At 35.8% G+C, this 20,105-nt stretch overlaps 1 protein-coding gene across 1 annotated transcript; it reads left to right on the top strand.

Annotated features, from left to right (window-relative positions):
* Positions 1 to 6,782: 6,782 nt before the first annotated feature.
* Positions 6,783 to 7,515, top strand: LOC136841994 (tol-Pal system protein TolA-like). Its single transcript, XM_067109397.1, has 2 exons — positions 6,783 to 7,170; positions 7,262 to 7,515. The coding sequence occupies exons 1-2, from the start codon at positions 6,783 to 6,785 to the stop codon at positions 7,513 to 7,515; spliced, it is 642 nt and encodes a 213-aa protein (XP_066965498.1).
* The last annotated feature ends 12,590 nt before the right edge of the window (positions 7,516 to 20,105 follow it).

Below are 20,105 nucleotides of genomic sequence, written 5' to 3'. Positions count from 1 at the left end.
ATTTTTCTTTTTCTTGGTTTTCTTAACAAATGAGAATTCTATGTAACACCGACTGTACGCTGTAAGTAAGTCACTTTTGAATAAAAGAAATAGATTCCGTTCGTTGTCATTTTCCCCCAGATTATTCTTTCAAAGAGGTCACTTCTGGTTGACTGGGATGGTCTGATCATGTAGTAAGAAAAGGAAAAGAGGAGCGCACTCAGCCTGGGAAGTAATATATGTCAAAGCAATGGAACAAAGACTTGTGGGGATGCCCAGAAAATTCGTATACCACATCTTTCACACTTGGATGGTCTGGTCATGTGATGAGAGCGTTAAGAGGCAAAAGGTATCGACAAGACTGTCAGAGGTACCTAATGTCTTACCACTTACTCTCCCTATCTAAGCTATCAGAACTTACCTGTTCGGGGATTCTCTCCTTCTCTCTTTGTTCCCTGAACCATATAGGATTCCAACGAGGCAGTAGGACAAAAGTCCAATGGGAATGTCCAGAAAAGGTAATATAAGTGATGGTCGAGACTTCAAGTCCCCACTCGACGGAGCGTATGTGCTGTCCTGAAAGTCGCACCAAATTTTTTTATATTCATCTGTATATAAGGATGGTGAGGTAAGCTAAGCCCCGGGCTGGATGTAGGTAAGTCTAAACGCTGTTACACACAATATATAAATTATATCAATTATATATATATATATATATATATATATATATATATATATATATATATATATATATATATATATATATATATATATATAGAGAGAGAGAGAGAGAGAGAGAGAGAGAGAGAGAGAGAGAGAGAGAATACTAGGCGTCTGAAATGATTTTTAAAATAGGAACTGGGAATCCCACAGTTGTAAGGAACAATGATATATATATATATATATATATATATATATATATATATATATATATATATATATATATATACATATATATATATATATATATATATATATATATATATATATATATATATATATATATATATATATATATATATATATATATATATATATATATATATAGAGAGAGAGATGAGAGAGAGAGAGAGAGAGAGAGAGAGAGAGAGAAACACACAGGCGTTTAAATTCTAGGAACCTTTCCTCCTTAATCTATACTGACATCAAAATCAGAAAGCCTCATCTTGTGTAATTCTACGAAGCAAACGCCAACAGAACTCAGATCGACTGCAGACGTTTAATGAAATACTCTAGAAGTAAAAAAACTTGAATGAAACGCAACATTTGCAACTTGATTCGTCAGAAAAAAGGGGAATGTGTGTGTGTGTGAGGTTCGTTGCTCGAAATAGGTGTTTGCAATCTGCAAAAGGGTGAGATGATATTTGCTTGTCGACGAGAGCACAGTTGGTGCATTTGCTCTGATCATCGGACTGAAACTATTCTTGAAATGCTTTTTATGGTATTATTATTATTATTATTATTATTATTATTATTATTATTATTATTATTATTATTATTATTATTATTATTATTTGTCCCTTTCAGTCTTGTTCTTTTAACGGTATGTTCGCATGGAATTCAGGATTGCGGGTGTGTGTGTGTGTTTCTATCTCTTTCTGCATTTTGTTTAAAACGAGGAAATGTCAAGGTCTCTCTCTCTCTCTCTCTCTCTCTCTTGCTTTTTACGATGAAGTGCCCTTCTCTCTCTCTCTCTCTCTCTCTCTCTTTCTCTCTCTCTCTCTTTCATAGATTCTTTTATTCATTGTCTCTTTTACATGACGAGACTAGCGCTTGGTAAAATTTCTATTTATTGCTCTCTCTCTCTCTCTCTCTCTCTCTCTCAGAGAATCTGTTAACTCTTCTTTTATCTTTTACCCACGACTAAATCTGCTCTTATTATAACGTATATTTATTACTTATTGCTCTCTCTCTCTCTCTCTTTCATAGAGTCTTAAATATTCTATCTTTTATCCATAACTAAAATCAGCTCTTGTTAGACTTCGTATTTATTGCTTTCTCTCTCTCTCTCTCTCTCTCTCTCTCTCTCTCTCTCTCTCTCTCTCTCTCTCTCTTGAAAATGATCATTATCATGATTGCTTACGAGTCTTAGGCTCCGCACAAGAATGATCTCTGGAAAGGTTCAAAATATTTGCAAGTTATTTATTTATTTTTTTTTAATAAGATTCAAAATATTTACAGGATCTTTTTTTCCATATAAGATTCAAAATATTTACAGGATATTTTTTTAAAATACGATTCAAAATATTTACTGGATATTTTTTTCATAACAAGAATCAAAATATTTACGGATATTTTTTTTCGAAATAAGATTCAAAGTATTTACAGGATATTTTTTTCAAAATAAGAATCAAAATATTTACAGGATACTTTTTCTAAATAAACTTCGAAATATTTACATGATATTTTTTTCAAAATAAAATTCGAAATATTTACAGGATACTTTTTTTCAAAATAAGATTCAAAATATTTACAGGATATTTTTATTCAAAATAAGATTCAAAATATTTACAGGATATTTTTTTCAAAATAAAATTCAAAATATTTACAGGATTTTTTTCAAAATAAGATTCAAAATATTTATAGGACATTTTTGAAAAATAAAATTAAAAATATTCACAAGATATTTTCTTTCAAAATAAGATTCCAAATATTTACAGGATTTTTTCAAAAGATTTGAAATATTTACAGGATTCTTTTCTTCAAAATAAAATAAAAAATATTTACAGGATATTTTTCTCCTCTCGATATTTTCGTAAACCATTTTAGCAACTTTGAAGACACCCCCAAGTCATTCCAGCACCCTCGTCACCGGCCATGACGACGTAAATTGGCAGTTTTGAAGTTCATTACTTCGCAGTTCCAGAACTTCTGAAGTTTACCGCCTTACTACCACCCCCCACTCACGTGATTACCATTCAGGAGCCCAATTCGGTGACGAGGAAGAGAGAGAGAGAGAGAGAGAGAGAGAGAGAGAGATCACGTGACGTGAGTGATGTCAAATTATGAGGAACTTTTTTTTTTTTTTTAATGATCTTATATATATTTTGTAACTGTCTTAAAGGTCGATTTTTGCTGATGTATTAATTTCATAATAAAGAAAATTACGTGTATTTTTCTACTAGATAACAGAACTTGGACATCTCTACCAATGTATGAATCTATAAGTGTTGTTATTATTATTATTATTATTATTATTATTATTATTATTATTATTATTATTATTATTATTCAGATGATGAACCCTATTCATAGGGAACAAGCCCACCAAAGGGGCTTCCAAAAAATACGGTGGTCATTAGAAATTCACGGGAAATACAGAAAGAAGAGCTCATCTATTAAAAAAGAAAACTAAACTAACAAATTAATAAATAATTCTACAAAAACGTAAGGAGGATTGTATTTGTTTAATACACAGACAAAGGAAACATATCTACACTCGGTAAAATCTGTTTATGAACTGTTGAGAAGAAGGTTGTCCAAAATAACAAAAACCCTTCAGAATAATTCCCTGTCAGTCAAATTGGAGGCCATGATGAGTATGGTAATTTAGGAAAATGAATACAAATTTCTTCTACAAAATGAATATAAAATTTCTTTAAGGAGAAATTTTATTATTGTGCAGGAACTTGCTTATCGATTGGTCTTAAATTTTGTACGAATTAAATGTCAGACAAAGGCGTGTGCATAATCATGACTATGTATAATTATATGAATGTTGCAAAGAGAGAACTAAAATGGCTTTGGAGGAAGACTTCTGTGGAATCTATTTTTTCTGTATTTAATGGAAAAATTGGAATCAGAAGATTTCTGACTAACATGGAAGTTTCCGATGATTTCTGATTTATATGGAATTTTGGAATCTAAGGATTTCTGGCTGAAATGGAAGTAATGGAATCCAAGGATTTCTGATTGAAATGGAAGTAGTTGAATCTATGATTTCTGATTTATATGGAAGTTTGGAATCTATGAATTTTTGATTGAAATGAAAGTAGTGAAATCTAAGGATTTCTGATTTATATGGAAGTTTGGAATCTATGAATTTCTGACTGAATTAAAAGTAGTGGAATCCAAGGGTTTCTGATTGAAATGGAATTCTGAAATCCAAGGATTCCTGATTGAAATGGAAGTACTGGAATCTGATGATTTCTAATTTATATGGAATTTTGGAATCAAAGGATTTCTGGTTTAAATGGAAGTAGTGGAATCCAAGGATTCGTGATTGAAGTGGAAGTATTGGAATCCGATGATTTCTGATTTACATGGAATTTTGGAATCAGAAGATTACTGACTTACATGGAAGTAGTTGTTTCCGATGATTTCCGATTTATGTGGAATTTTGGAATCTAAGGATTTCTGGCTGAAACGTAACTAATGGAATCCAAGGATTTCTGATTTAAAAGGAAGTAGTGAAATCTAAGGATTTCTGGTTTATATGGAAGTTTGGAATCAATGAATTTCTGACTGAAATGAAAGTACTGGAATCTACGGATTTCTCATTGAAACGAAAGTAGTGGAATCTGGGGATTCATGATTTAGAAAGATTAAAGGAATTTGAGCACTTCTGATAATTGGAAGAATAGTGGAATCAAACGATTTCTGACTTAATCGTAAGAATAGGGGAATCTGGAGTTTCTGGTTTTGGAAGAGTGATGGAATCCGGTCATTTATCATTTATTTAAAACGGAAAAACAGCAGCATCCAGGAATTTCTGATGTAAACGGAAGAATACTGAAACTGGAACAGTGGAATCTGAGGATTTCCAATCTGACTGGAATGGCAGCCCATCTACATGTGTGAATTCCCCCTTTTTATCGTCTGATGGATGACACAGGTTTATTGGGGTAATAATTTATTTTATTTTATTGTTGTGATGCAATTTAAAGGACATATTTTTAATTCATACTTTTGTGTTTAGTGTATTTGTGTGGGCGTGTTTGTGTATGTTGAACCTTGTGTATATATACATATGATTAGAATTATCTATCTATCTATCTATATATATATATATATATATATATATATGATTAGTTATTACATATATATTATATATATATATATATATATATATATATATAATTATATCTATATATATATATATATCTATATATATATATATATATATATATATATATATATATATATATAAACACGCATTTGAAAGGGTAGTTTCCTTTATTTATATATACCAAAGGAGTTTTTTTTTATCTCAGTTTACCTTCGTTCGAAAAAGGGGAACAAATACGCCCATGTATTTCGGACGTTGAGGCCTCATCTGGGAATGGCGTCGAGTTCTTAATTTTACAATACACGAACCTACTTTTGTTGACCCCAGGAGTATAAAGAGAGAGAGAGAGAGAGAGAGAGAGAGAGAGAGAGAGAGAGAGAGAGAGAGAGAGAGAGAGAAGGAAGGTGTATAAGAGATACCAGAAATGGAAAGACAGAGCCAGGGTTGTACATAATATACTTGAGAGAGAGAGAGAGAGAGAGAGAGAGAGAGAGAGAGAGAGAGAGAGAGAGAGAGAGAGAGAGAGAGAGAGAGAGAGAGGTGTAAGCTCTTCCACGAGATGAAAAAGGGGGAGAGAAGGGGAAATTCTTTCATGTGATAAGAGAGAGAGAGAGAGAGAGGCAGGCGTAAGTTCTTCCACGAGATGAAAGGGCAAAAGGGGAAGCACTTTCATGTGATAATAGAGAGAGAGAGAGAGAGAGAGAGAGAGAGAGAGAGAGGGTCGTTGCAATGTCGTTCTCAAACAGATACACATGCCTGGACACTCGAAACAGAGGCCCTGTCCCGAAACGGCCATTACTATGCAAGTCACCGGCATTCGTTTATTGAGCTCAGAACACGATATATTGATAGGGAGGCATGAAAAACAAGGGGGGGGGGGGAGAGAGAGAGAGAGAGAGAGAGAGAGAGAGAGAGAGAGAGAGAGAGAGAGAGAGAGAGAGAGAGCGGTTGGTAAGTTCTTCCATGAGAAAGAGAGAGAGAAAGGCAAGTTCTTCCATGAGGTGAGAGAGAGAGAGAGAGAGAGAGAGAGAGAGAGAGAGAGAGAGAGAGTGTAAGTTCTTCCAAAAGATGAAAATGAAAGAGCAGGAGTAAAGGGGAAGTTCTTTCATGTGATAATAGAAAGAGAGAGAGAGAGAGAGAGAGAGAGAGAGAGAGAGAGAGAGAGAGAGAGAGAGAGAGAGAGAGAGAGGGCTGTTTTTATGAAGTCTGCTGCTCCTACTCGATTACCATGTTATTAATCCTCTCTTTCGTCCAGAGAAATTGGTTTGGCATTGTAGCAACAGCTTTAATGAAGCCGATACATCTTCACGCCCAAGAGGACAATATTGGTCAACTAATAAAGTTCTGGAGGTGGGAATATCCGCGCGCTGCTGCGGATAATAATATTTGATAAACTATTAGGGACTTGTATCTATACATTTTTGTGGAGGATACTTATAATTGATAAACTTTTGAGGCGCTGGATTCTGGCTGATACTGCAGAAAATGGTTCTGCTGATGCTGCAGAAAAAGGTTCTGCTGATGCTGCAGGAAATGGTTCTGCTGATGCTGCAGGAAATGGTTCTGCTGATGCTGCAGAAAATGGTTCTGCTGATGCTGCAGGAAATGGTTCTGCTGATGCTGCAGGAAATGGTTCTGCTGATGCTGCAGAAAATGGTTCTGCTGATGCTGCAGAAAATGGTTCTGCTGATGCTGCAGGAAATGGTTCTGCTGATGCTGCAGAAAATGGCTCTGCTGATGCTGCAGAAAAAAGGTTCTGATGCTGCAGAAAATGGTTCTGCCGATACTGCAGAAAATGGCTCTGCTGATGCTGCAGAAAAAAGGTTCTGCTGATGCTGCAGAAAATGGTTCTGCTGATGCTGCAGAAAATGGTTCTGCTGATGCTGCAGAAAATGGTTCTGCTGATGCTGCAGAAAATGGTTCTGCTGATGCTGCAGATAAAGGTTCTGCTGATGCTGCAGATAAAGGTTCTGCTGATGCTGCAGAAAAAGGTTCTGCTGATGCTGCAGAAAATGGTTCTGCTGATCTGCAGAAAAAAAGTTCTGCTGATGCTGCAGAAAATGGTTCTGCTGATGCTGCAGAAAAAGGTTCTGCTGATGCTGCAGAAAAAGGTTCTGCTGATGCTGCAGAAAATGGTTCTGCTGATGCTGCAGAAAATAGTTCTGCTGATGCTGCAGAAAATGGTTCTGCTGATACTGCAGAAAAAGGCTCTGCTGATGCTGCAGAAAAAAGGTTCTGCTGATACTGCAGAAAATGGTTCTGCTGATGCTGCAGAAAAAGGTTCTGCTGATGCTGCAGAAAAGGGTTCTGCTGATACTGCAGAAAATGGTTCTGCTGGTGCTGCAGAAAATGGTTCCACTGATGCTGCAGAAAATGCCTCTGCTGATGCTGCAGAAAATGGTTCTACTGATGCTCCAGAAAATGGTTCTGCTGATGCTGCAGAAAAAGATTCTGCTGACGCTGCAGAAAATGGTTCCACTGATGCTGCGCAAAATGATTCTGCTGATGCTGCACAAAATGGCAAGTGATAAACTTTTAGATACGCTGGTATCTGCATCTTACTGCGGATGATAATGATAATAAGTAATGAACATTTTACAGGAACTGGTAGCTGTATGATGACGATCATCAATGTTCTGCCAATGGTTTGCTTCTTCTTCTTCCTGCAAGTTCTCTAAAGAGAACAGACCTTTAAAACACGTCTCCATGATTATACATTTACTAGGGTGCCAATGGACAATGATGCTTTATCACGTCTCTGTGTCTATATCATCTTCTTTTGAGCGAGTCTCACACGTCAGGAGACCTTTGTACTGCCTTTGTCTGTATTACTGTCTTCTTTTTGGGTCTTACCTGGCTTTAGACTTTTGGACACAAATGCATCAGTATTCTTTCCTTGTAAACTGAGGTCGCTCCGTGGAAGCTTTTAACTGGTTGTATTGTTATCTAGCGTCTTGATGAGAAATATGGTTTTATTTTGCAGTTACACACACACACACACACACACACATATATATATATATATATATATATATATATATATATATATATATATATATATATAGATAGATAGATGGACAGATAGACAGATACAGGTATATATGTATACAAATGTAACTTGACAAAAAAATGGGGAAATTTACATTGATACATTCTCTATCTCTCTCTCTCTCTCTCTCTCTCTCTCTCTCTCTCTCTCTCTCTCTCTTCTCTCAAACCAATGAAGCTAAAAATCACAAATACTTTATGATCCCATATAAAATACATTTTTAAAACAATTTTTGTATTAATTTTTTGTCGTTTATAATTATGCATACTTTATGATCCCCTTCGAAATTGATTTTTTTTTAATCATATTAAGTTAGTTTCATTTTTCTCAGCGTTGTTGATAATTTTCTTTTCATTTCACTTTAAATTTCTCGAGAGGTGACCACATGGGCTGAGAGACATTGCACAGAGTGGACAAACTTTTCGAGCAATTTGTTTGTCAAAGCTCCTTTCCTACAGTTCCGTTTCAAAAAGTCTTTTCTACAGTTCCGTTTCAAAAAGTCTTTCCTACAGTTCCGTTTCAAAAAGTTTTTCTACAGTTCCGTTTCAAAAAGTCTTTCCTACAGTTCCGTTTCAGAAAGTCTTTCCTACAGTTCCGTTTCAAAAGTCTTTCCTACAGTTCCGTTTCAAAAAGTCTTTCTTACAGTTCCGTTCCAAAAAGAAGTCTCTCCTACAGTTCCATTTCAAAAAAGTCTGTCCCACAGTTCCGTTCCAAAAAGTCTGTCCTACAGTCCCGTTTCAAAAAGTTTCCTACAGTTGCGTTTCAAAAAAAGTCTTTCCTACAGTTCCGTTTCAAAGAGTGGGTCCAGTTGAGGACTCTTTATTTTCTTTTCATCAAGGAAGATATTACTGTTTACAAAACATCTGAATATTCATCATCCCACTCCGGGTTTCTTTATTCTGCTTCCAATGATGCGCTTTCGAACGTCGTAGGGAATGGGTGATGTTGTGGAACATTTTTACTGTTACCTTCAATTTTATCTTCTGTTTCAGAAAATGGAATCATTTAGAAATCTCTATTATCTTTTCATTCAAGAGGGTAATTGCGTTTGCGATGCATCTGCATATCATTCAGTATTTTCTTTCGCTGCTTCTCTTTGCAATGCATTTGGATTTTAATTAGTCTTGAATTCAAGTTTACTAATTAGGATGGATATACCATAAAAATGTTTATAACCCAAAATGATAACAGTTGCTGAGTACTGAATAGACAGATTAATTATGAATACTGCCAAAAACGAGGCCTCTTAAAAAATATTTTCCGGTAGAAAAAATTATAAAGATGTATCAATTTGTAATAAGAAAGATGTAATAGAAAAATATTCACAAAAAACAAAATGAAATAGATACGTTTTCTCTAAAAGATGGGCTCTCTCTACGATGCAAATCAATGGTTATCGAAAGTTCTTACTGATGAGAGATTGTTCATTTGAATAACAGAAAAATAATGTATGTTTTGTGCCTGAAAGATAATAATTTGAATCAAACAGGATCTGAGAATTCTCGAGTTCTCCTATCGCATTTTTCTTAGACAATTAAACGAGGAACATAAATTCCACCAACTACAGCAATGGCTACAAAAAAATAAAACCAAGTTCTATTCTCAGCTTGATTCTGTCTGGGAAAAGTAATGTATTCCCTCGTGACAGATAACTCCGGGCGATTATTCCCGAAGTCTCCAGTATCCAAACATTAGCAGCGGACATTTTAAGGAGAACTGTGTAATTTCTCAAGCAATTTGCGTGAAGTATGGAGCGTGAAAAACCATTATGCGTACCCCGGCTCATTCGCGGAGAGTTTGATAATATGCTAAATCGTGGGTTCGTGTGTACAAGTACTGTTATTAAGATGATTCACGGTCTGTTGCAATAGCATCGCAAAGTCAAAGCACTGAACGTTGGGAATGAAAGACTTTGCTTTGGGATTTATAGAACGGCGCCTTTCATTAGCACAGAGAGGTAAAACATATTTTGTCAATTTATGATGACTCAGCAAGGACAGAGCAAAGCCATCCCATAGAAAAACAAGTAAAAAATGCGCCGAAGTTTCTTCGGCGCAATCGAGTTTTCTGTACAACCGCTACAGCGTTTAATCAAGGCTACAGAAAACAGAACTATCTTTCGGTGGTCTCGGTATAATGCCGCGGCCCATGAATCTTCAACCACGGCCCGGTGGTGGCCTATCCCATATCATAACCAGATGCACGATTATGGCCAACTTTAACTTAGATAAAACAAAAACTGCTGAGGCTGGAGGGCTGCAATTTGGTATGTTTGATGACTGGATGGTGGATGATCAACATGCCAATTTGCAGCCCTCTAGCCTCAATAGTTTTTAAGATCTGAGGGTGGACAGAAAAAGTGCGGACGGACGGACAGACAAAGCCGGCAAAATAGTTTTCTTTTACAGAAAACTAAAAAAGGCTATAAAATAAAGTTTGACAAACTGCGATGATAAATCAATGAAAGGCCAGAAAGACCTCATAGAAGAGAAGGGCAGAAAACTATGGCTTATCAATTTAAGATCATTTGTCAGCGACGGATTAATGCTCTTTTAAAGAGAAGAGCGCAATGATACACTTTGTCGATTCAGGATAATTCGCAAATGAAAGATCGGTGCCAACTCAGACCAAAGAAGGATCGGAAATGGTAGTTTGTCAAGCCACAGTTAATTTCCGTGTTAGATCAGCGGTTTCCTACGCTTGAAAGCCATTGTTTTATCAGTCAACGATAAATTTACTAACGCCAGATAAAAGTCCTTATTTACGAGACACATGTATTTGACATCTGCTTATCACCATCCATCTACCTCATGATACACATGATGCCCTGGATATCTGGACAATTGCAACGCTGTTTTGTAGGAGAAATGAATTTTTTCCATACTATAAAAATAGAAAGTTCTGACATAAGAATAAGGAAGGAGAACTTTCGATTATGCATTGTACGAGAAGCCTTTGACAAAATTATTTTGTGGGGGGTAGGGTGTAAAGAGATGGATTTTATAGTGTACGGGACAAGAAGGTTTTTACAAAATTATTTCGTGGAGGGGAAAAGAGATGGATTTTATCGTGTATGGGCCGAGATGGTTCTGACAAAATTATATTGTTGAAGAAAAATGGATGGTTTTCATTGTATATAGTTCGGAAAGCCTTTGACAAAATTTTGTGGGAGAAATAGAGCTGGGTTTTACTGTGTATATGTCCAGAGGGGTTTAAGAAAATTATTTTGTGGATGGGAGGGGGTGAGAATGGGAAGGATTTTATTGTGTAGAGGCCGAGAATACTTTCACAAAATTATTCTGCGGGGTAAACAGAGTTGGATTCTGTAGTTCTGACATATTAATACGGTAGGAAAACATATGACCTTTTCCACTGCCAGAAGTCGACACTGCCATCACTGCCCAAAACAAGGTGGGTCCTGCAAGAGGGCGCGTTAATGGATTTCCCCTTCGAGATGATGACAGCCTTGAAAAAGGAAACGTTGATTAATCTGAGATATGCTGGAGATGTCAGAAACTTCCACACTCTGGAAGATGTGACAGATTCGTGATACAAATTGTCAATTTTCATCCTGTGCTAATGGGCAAAATTCCTTGGTCATATTTTGTTATTCTTCTTAGAAGCAAATATTAAGAGTAAAAAATTAACAGTATTTTGATAAATAAGTTTAGTTTTAATTCAAGGGCCAAAATAATTTTTTTAAACAGTGCTATCGCTCATGCTAATATTGTAATATATATATATATATATATATATATATATATATATATATATATATATATATATATATATATATATATATATATATATATATATATATATATATATATATATATATATATATATATATATATATATATATATATATAATCTTTTTAGGATTTAATTTGTCCTGGACATTTATTATCCAACCTTACAGCTTTCATCGTTAACTTATTGTGGTCGATGTTTTCTGTTCTTACACTGGCTTTCCTTTAAGTGCAAATAACACCGATGTTGAATCAAACGTAAGGGAAAGTTAAGATCACTTACATATTCAGTTACTTTTTGACCAGGACAGATCCGCATTATTTTCTTCTTCTTCCTTCTTTTTCTTTTTCTTATTATTATTATTATTTCAGTAGGTGAATCCTATTCACAGGGAACAAACACACCAAAGGGGCCACTGACTTGAAATTAAAGCTTCCAAAGATTTTTGGTTTCAACCTCACACCGCAGCAGACCCCACACTGCGGCAGTAACTGATCATGATACAAAGCCAGGGCTTTTTCATCGCCACAGGCGAGACGCGAACCCCGCCCCCGCCCCCCACGACATCTGAGTGGCAAACCCCAACACTAACCACTACACCAGCGGTCCAGCTGATTTATTTATAACAAACTGTCCTCATTGGCCAGGTGTGCTTTTCTGAACAGAAATAGATTGTTTACGGGTCAACTTATAGCTTATTTATAGATCAATTAATTTACTTTTTAAACAAACATCACACTCAGCATGCTGTCCAAAGCAAGACCTCGACCTCGGTTGCAGGTGGCACTTGAAACGACGCATGGGAGAGAAAATGTCCATAAAATAGTTGCAAGTTTTTATTTTTTATTCTTTTTGTTTTTGCATTTATCCCGAGGACGATATTGAGCGCCGAGGGAAGATTACTTCCGTTACCAGGCCGGGAAATGTCGCTCCATTAGTGGATGAGTTACCGGAGAGGAGTCATTCCGCCCATTCTGCAGGCATGAATGAAAGGCGCCCACGAGGGAGCAGAAGAAGAAGAAGAAGAAGAAGAAGAAGAAGAAGAAGAAGAAGAAGAAGAAGAAGAATTAGAAGTTTTGCTCCTATGGACGACGAGGTCCGTTCTTCCATTCGCTTGCGAATAATGAATTCACCTTTTTGTTTTCTTTCTAATCCTCCTTTTACTTTAATGATTTATTTACATTTTTATCTGTTCGCTTATTAATTTGTTAATTAATTCCTTTTTCTCAGGGCTGATCTCTTCTTTACCTTCTTTTATTTCTTGCAAATGAACGCAATATTCTCCGGAAGCTTGGATTTCAAATCAGTGGCACCTGCAGGCTAGTTCCATCTGAACGGGGTTCATCTTCTGAATAATAATAATAATATAATAATAATAATAATAATAATAATAATAATAATAATAATAATAATAATAATATTATTATTATTAATAATAATGATCAAAAATAAAAATAATAATAATAAAAATAAAATAATAATTATGACAATAATAAAATAATAATAATAATAATAATAATAATAATATAATAATAATAATAATAATAATAATAATAATAATAATAATGATAAAAATAAAAATAATAAAAAATAAAAATAATAAAATAAAATTAATTTAATAATAATAATAATAATAATAATAATAATAATAATTTTTTAGAGACGCGGTATACATTCATCACGCTGCAAGTTCTCTTTCCTCAGACTGTGCAAACCGTCCCGTTCATTTGCAATTAATGAATTAGGTTTTTCTCGAGATATAGTTTATATTTACGCTGTAAGTTCCCCCTCGCTTAAAGATTAAATGTTTTAAATTAATGGCCTTAGGTTACCCGAGCTAAATCAGTGTAATGTGAAAGACGGGTAAATATATATATATATATTTCTCTCAGGAATTTCATTTCGAGCAGTGAATTAGAATCTTGCTGAAGGGCGCAAATACGAGTCTGATTTTTCTAAAGGTTCTGTAGGCCAGCGAAATGATGTTGATGTTTGTTATATATAGAATTTTGTCAAGGTCCTTTACTATATGGTTTGGTAGTTAACAAATTTGTGATATTCTCTCTCTCTCTCTCTTTTATTATTATTATTATTATTATTATTATTATTATTATTATTGTTATTATCATTATTATTTCATTATTATTATTATTATTATTATTATTTTGCTTTACCATGTATCTCGCTTTCAAGTTTTCATTTAATTGTGTTAATTTTAAAAATAATGAAGTTTTTCTCTCTCTCTCCACCTTCGATGCAACCCACCACTGTCGACTGACAACTAGGTATATAATTCACTCCTCAGGTCAACAGAGGTATGCTGGATGCTAAAGAACTCACTCACACACACACGAGAGAGAGAGAGAGAGAGAGAGAGAGAGAGAGAGAGAGAGAGAGAGAGAGAGAGAGAGAGAGAGAGAGAGAGAGAGCGCAGACGTAAAGGCTCAGAGCTCTGTTGAATTATATTTTCATTATGTAATGAGAAATCGACTGTGGGTCGATCAGCGTGACACCATTCGTCAGACTATCTCTCTCTCTCTCTCTCTCTCTCTCTCTGACTATTTGTGTAAGAGGCACCGCTTTTAAAAATTGCAATAAAATACAAAAATTACAGCAATAGATAATGACTACTAAGCTGTTACAGTTTTTTTGCAGGAACCTCTCTCTCTCTCTCTCTATTTTGTGTAAGAGGCTCCTTTTCAAAAAAAAATACAAAAATTACAGCAATAGATAACACAATGTACTAAGCTGTTGCTGCATTTTTAGAGGCCACCTCTCTCTCTCTCTCTCTCTCTCTCTCTCTCTCTCTCTCTCTCTCTCTCTCTCTCTCTCTCTGACTATTTGTGTAAGAGGCTCCTTTTTCAAAATTGCAATAAAATACAAATATTACAACAATAGATAACACAATGTACTAAGCTGTTGCTGCATTTTAGAGACCACTCTCTCTCTCTCTCTCTCTCTCTCTCTCTCTCTCTCTCTCTCTCCCCCTGTGCGTGTGTATGTGAAGCACGTCACTCCGTCTAAATTTACCGGTCTATTTCGATTTCCTTTCGGCTGTAAAACTTTTTCCAGCGAGGTGGAGATACCTAAACTTCCTTTAAACTGACAATAACACGGCCCCGTTTCCCTTTCCAACGAGAAAAACGAGAGAAGAAGAAGAGGAGGAAAAAGAAGAAGAACAAGAAGAAGAAGAAGAAGAAGAAAACACCGAGCTCTGTTGTCTCCCGTTTTTCGACCTGACAAACGACCTGCTTTTTAGGCCAATTCTTTTCTCTGACTTTTTAGAATCGTATTTCTGGCATTGTACGTTATCTCTGGCAGCGTTTCTTTATAACTGTGGTCTTTTATCACAGGAATTTATATATATGTATATATATACACATGTATTATATATATAATATATATGTATATATACAAATAATCTTCATTTTCATGTTTTACATTATCAGTTATGAGAAGTTCCAAGCGCCACCTCTCTCTCTCTCTCTCTCTTTATTCAACCTATAACTATCTTACCTGTAGCATTTTTAACCGATGTCTTCTTTTAAAATATGTATTAGAGAGAGATATATATGTATATATTATATACATATATATACATATATTTGTGTGTATAAATGTACTTACGACTTCTCTGTAACAAAATCGTTACAGAAACATCCGGGGTCACACTCATTTGACTTCCGTCAGTTTGGTGACAAATTAGCACAATCAGCTCTTTTCCTAGCTGTTGAGAATACATAATTATTTTATTCTGAACTTAACAAGAGCTAAGTACATTGTGTTATCAGTTCCTGAAAATTCTGTCATTTATTGCTATTTAAACAGAAAACCCTTTATGCTGAAGGGAGTATCATACACAAGTAGTCGGAGAGAGAGAGAGAGAGAGAGAGAGAGAGAGAGAGAGAGAGAGAGAGAGAGAGAGAGAGAGAGAGAGGCGCCCCGAAAAAATGCAATAAAACGACCGGCCAGCAGCAGAGTAGCAGACCTACAGGAGAAGCGAAAACAAAACAAGGCAGAAATGCGGGAACGTGGACAGGCGTCCTCACAAAATCAGAAGCGAACGAAGGGACAAAAAGCAATTTAGAGAAAGGGTCAAAGGGTCAAAGGAAAGTGTCAGGGGTCAAGGGGACAGATGGGTAATTAAAGGATTGTGTCAAGAAGAAACGTCCCGGCATTCTGTTCAGTAAAACTCTAATGGGACAGAAAAAGGGTTTGTTTTGGAGCAGAGACACAAGTTTCCCTTGTTACGTGAACAAATCCCAGGCTAAATAATGAGCCTATATGGATTCCGTGGCGACAGGAAGGAAACACAAGTTCTCCATGTTTTGTGAATAAGTCTTAATTCCGTGTAATGAACGAGATTGTTTCTATGGCGGCTTAGGGGGTTATATGCAAAAATTACTATTATTATTATTATTATTATCATTATTATTATTATTATTATTTTATTATATAAAAACTGATGTGATTTTCCAGAGTTATGTAAAAACAAGTCTTATATGAGAGAGAGAGAGAGAGAGAGAGAGAGAGAGAGAGAGAGAGAGAGAGAGAGAGAGAGAGAGAGAGAGAGAGAGAGAGGGGTTTTCACGGTGACACGCCGTCCTATCCCTCACCAATTTCATCCGAACCCGTAAGACAGTTCTCAAGATGAATCGTTAACCAACAGACGCACGTAGACACTGCTTAAAACGTTACCGTCTCCTAAGATAATAAAACCACGTTATCAAACTCCTTCATTTGGAAACAGACAGGCACAATGATGCGAGGAATAATTAAGAAAACAGACAGTAACAAATTCTGGAAACAAATGATTTAGAGGGCGGTCGAACTAGTTGACCCTGGGGTTTGTGACTCCCGAAGAGCGTCTCTCTCAGGGAGTGTGAAATATATCAGGCACTTAATTTTGAAATTAAATTTGCCTGCTGTGGAAGTATGCAATAGATGACTTACAAATAAAATTATATTTACCATCAGCATTCATGGCAGTTTTTGGGTACTGCTGTTTATTCTGCGTACAGTCCCTGGGCTAAGTGCGATTACAGTATGCTTAGGGAGTCATGTATACATGTGAAAACCTATTTAATGTTAATTAACTAAGTATGATCTAAACCCATTACTTCCTTTATTCATATTATTCATATGCACCTTGGCTTAAAAGGCTATTTTTTATAGTTATTACCACTAGGGAGGGGACCTTCTCCAGAGGAAATAGCGTTGAATATAACAGTTATTTATCAGGCGTTTAATTTGTATAGAGTCGTCCCTTTGCGTCTTATCATAATTTAGTCAGTTTGTAGCTGTTACATCAGGCTTCCTAAGACCGTGGAAAGATATTCTGTTGTAGTATTCTTATTTCCTCTGACGTTTCGACTAGCGCTCTGGTGGCCATCTGCTAAGAGTTACAAAAAGCGGATGAGTTAAGGTACATGGTACAAAGGTATTTATAGCAGACGGGTGGGTTGCATTTAGCGGTTGGTGCACTAAATTTTGCTGACCGCGTCCCGGAGGTGTTGCGATCTTCTAGGCCTACTCGATGTTAGGCTGCTTAAAGGGGGAGTGAGGAAAGATGTTCACAGGGGGTGGCGTGCCCCCCGCCCCCAACAACCCGTCTGATGTAAATACCTGTGTACCTTGTAATCTTAATTCATTCACTTTTTGTAACTCTTAGTGGATGACCTTAGGAAACCTAATACAGGACTTAGGACAGTGGTTCTCAACCTTTTTATCACCACGCCCCCTATAAAAGCTGGTCCTTCCCTCCACGCCCCCCCTGCATCTATGAGTTAAATTCCCTCCCACATTAGGAGGAAATAAAAAAAAAAAGAGAAAGACAAGGAGTTTCGAGGGACAGGGAGGGAGGTAAATAATTTAAAAAATAATGGTAAGCCTAGCGAGTCTAACTAGAGTGGTAGACAATAGGAAACTAACGTTAAAAAGCGATACTTTTTTCATTTTTTTTATAAACTTCTGGATATTAGTTCCTCACTCTTGTTAAGAAAATAACGAATATAATTCTAAAATTTTTAAAATTTTCCCTAGGCTTCGCGCCTCCCCTAGAAATTGCTGGCGCCCCCCTAGGGGGGCGCGCCCCCAGGTTGAGAACCATTGACTTAGGAGATAAAGAAAAGGTCATAAGATGTATAGGGAAGACTCCGTACGAATTAAATTAAATGATGATGATGATTATTATTATTATCATTATTGTGGCGAAGAAATCCACAACGGTGTAGGTGTGAATATATATTAAAAATATATGTACAAAGGAGAACTTTCGAGAACCTGCTCGAGTCTCCTCATCTGAGAAGGAGAATCGAACAGGTTCTGAAAGCTCTCCTTTGTATATATACTTTCAATATATATTTACACCTACAGCATTGTGGATTTCTTCACCATTTTAGTGACTCATGCTATTACGAGATTTTTACGAATTATTATTACTGTCATTACGAAGAATGAGTGAACGTTCCCTTTGAAACAAATCTACATTATGTAAACAGAAAGACAATATAAGGGAAGGAGGGGAAAAGAGAAAAGATAAACAGAAAATGAATAGAGATCATTCAATAAAAAATTATGCACCAACAGTTATACAAGTCATAAACAATGAAAGCACTCGCTACCATAACAGGAAAGAGTAAAGCATTTATTTTCTCTGTATTTATTTCATATCACGAAACGATAATTTATTCAGCATCAGTTTCCGGTTTGAAATGAAATGCTAGTAAAATATTAATGTTTCATGCGGTAATTACCATTTACATTTTGTAATGCTCTCATTCAGCATATGATGACAGCTATACATTAAATTATTATTAAGTAATATTCCTGTCGAGGTATTTTTTAACAAATTGTACGAAGATAGTGAAGATACTTTTTCAGATATTTAATTATACACATATTTTCTATTTTACGTTGAGGTATCTTAAATGCATCGTATATTCAAAGATTATTACAACGGTCGGTTGCACACGATGTGCCTTCATTTTTCAGTTAAAATTTCCGTAATTTTTTAGCAATTTTACTCTCGTAGTTTTTCTACTTTCTTTTGTTTTCTTTTACTTCATTCGCCCTACTGTATAAGGTCATATGTCTTTTGTTTCACTTCATTCGCCCTACTGTATAAGGTCATGTCTTTTGCTTCGCTTCATTCGCCCTACTGTATAAGGTCATGTCTTTTGTTTCACTTCATTCGCCCTACTGTATAAGGTCATGTCTTTTGTTTCACTTCATTAGCCCTACTGTATAAGGTCATGTCTTTTGCTTCACTTCATTCGCCTACTGTATAAGGTCATGTCTTTTGTTTCACTTCACTTCTTTTGTTTCACTTCATTACTGTATAAGGTCATGTCTTTTGCTTTCGCTTCATTCGCCCTACTGTATAAGGTCATGTCTTTTGTTTCACTTCATTTGCCCTACTGTATAAGGTCATGTCTTTTGTTTCACTTCATTCTTTGCTTCGCCATTAAGCCCTACTGTATAAGGTCATGTCTTTTGTTTCACTTCATTCGCCCGCTACTGTATAAGGTCATGTCTCTTTGTTTCACTTCATTTCGCCCTACTGTATAAGGTCATGTCTTTTGTTTCACTTCATTCTGCCCTACTGTATAAGGTCATGTCTTTTGTTTCACTTCATTCGCCCTACTGTATAAGGTCATATGTCTTTTGTTTCACTTCATTCGCCCTACTGTATAAGGTCATGTCATTTGTTTCACTTCATGTTTCATATGGTCTTCATTTGCCCCTACTGTATAAGGTCATGTCTTTTGTTTACTGTATAAGGTCATGTCTTTTACTGTATAAGGTCATGTCTTTTGCTTCACTTCATTCGCCCTACTGTATAAGGTCATGTCTTTTGTTTCACTTCATTTGCCCTATGTATAAGGTCATGTCTTTGTTTCGCTTCATTCGCCCTACTGTATAAGGTCATGTCTTTTGCTTCGCTTCATTCGCCCTACTGTATAAGGTCATGTCTTTTGTTTCACTTCATTTGCCCTACTGTATAAGGTCATGTCTTTTGTTTCACTTCATTCGCCCTACTGTATAAGGTCATATGTCTTTTGTTTCGCTTCATTCGCCCCTACTGTATAAGGTCATGGTCATGTCATTTTTGTTTCTTCACTTCATTCGCCCTACTGTATAAGGTCATGTCTTTGTTTCACTTCATTCGCCCCTACTGTATAAGGTCATGTCTTTTGTTTCACTTCATTCGCCCTACTGTATAAGGTCATGTCTTTTGTTTCACTTTTCACTGTATAAGGTCATGTCTTTTGTTTCACTTCATTCGCCCTACTGTATAAGGTCATGTCTTTGTCTTTT

This window comes from Macrobrachium rosenbergii, chromosome 9 (genome assembly GCF_040412425.1).
Source record: "Macrobrachium rosenbergii isolate ZJJX-2024 chromosome 9, ASM4041242v1, whole genome shotgun sequence".
NCBI classification, from domain to species: Eukaryota; Metazoa; Arthropoda; class Malacostraca; order Decapoda; family Palaemonidae; genus Macrobrachium; species Macrobrachium rosenbergii.
The sequence above is the reverse complement of the archived record's forward strand: the minus strand, read 5'-3'. Positions and strand labels throughout refer to the sequence as shown.

What these genes read in the sequence shown, in the direction of transcription:
- LOC136841994 (XM_067109397.1), top strand. Translation starts at nt 6,783, where the DNA reads ATGGCTCTGCTGATGCTGCAGAAAAAAGGTTCTGCTGATGCTGCAGAA. An exon ending in TGCTGATGCTGCAGAAAATG is followed by an intron (nt 7,171 to 7,261) that starts GTTCTGCTGATA and finishes CTGATGCTGCAG; the next exon opens with AAAAAGGTTCTGCTGATGCT.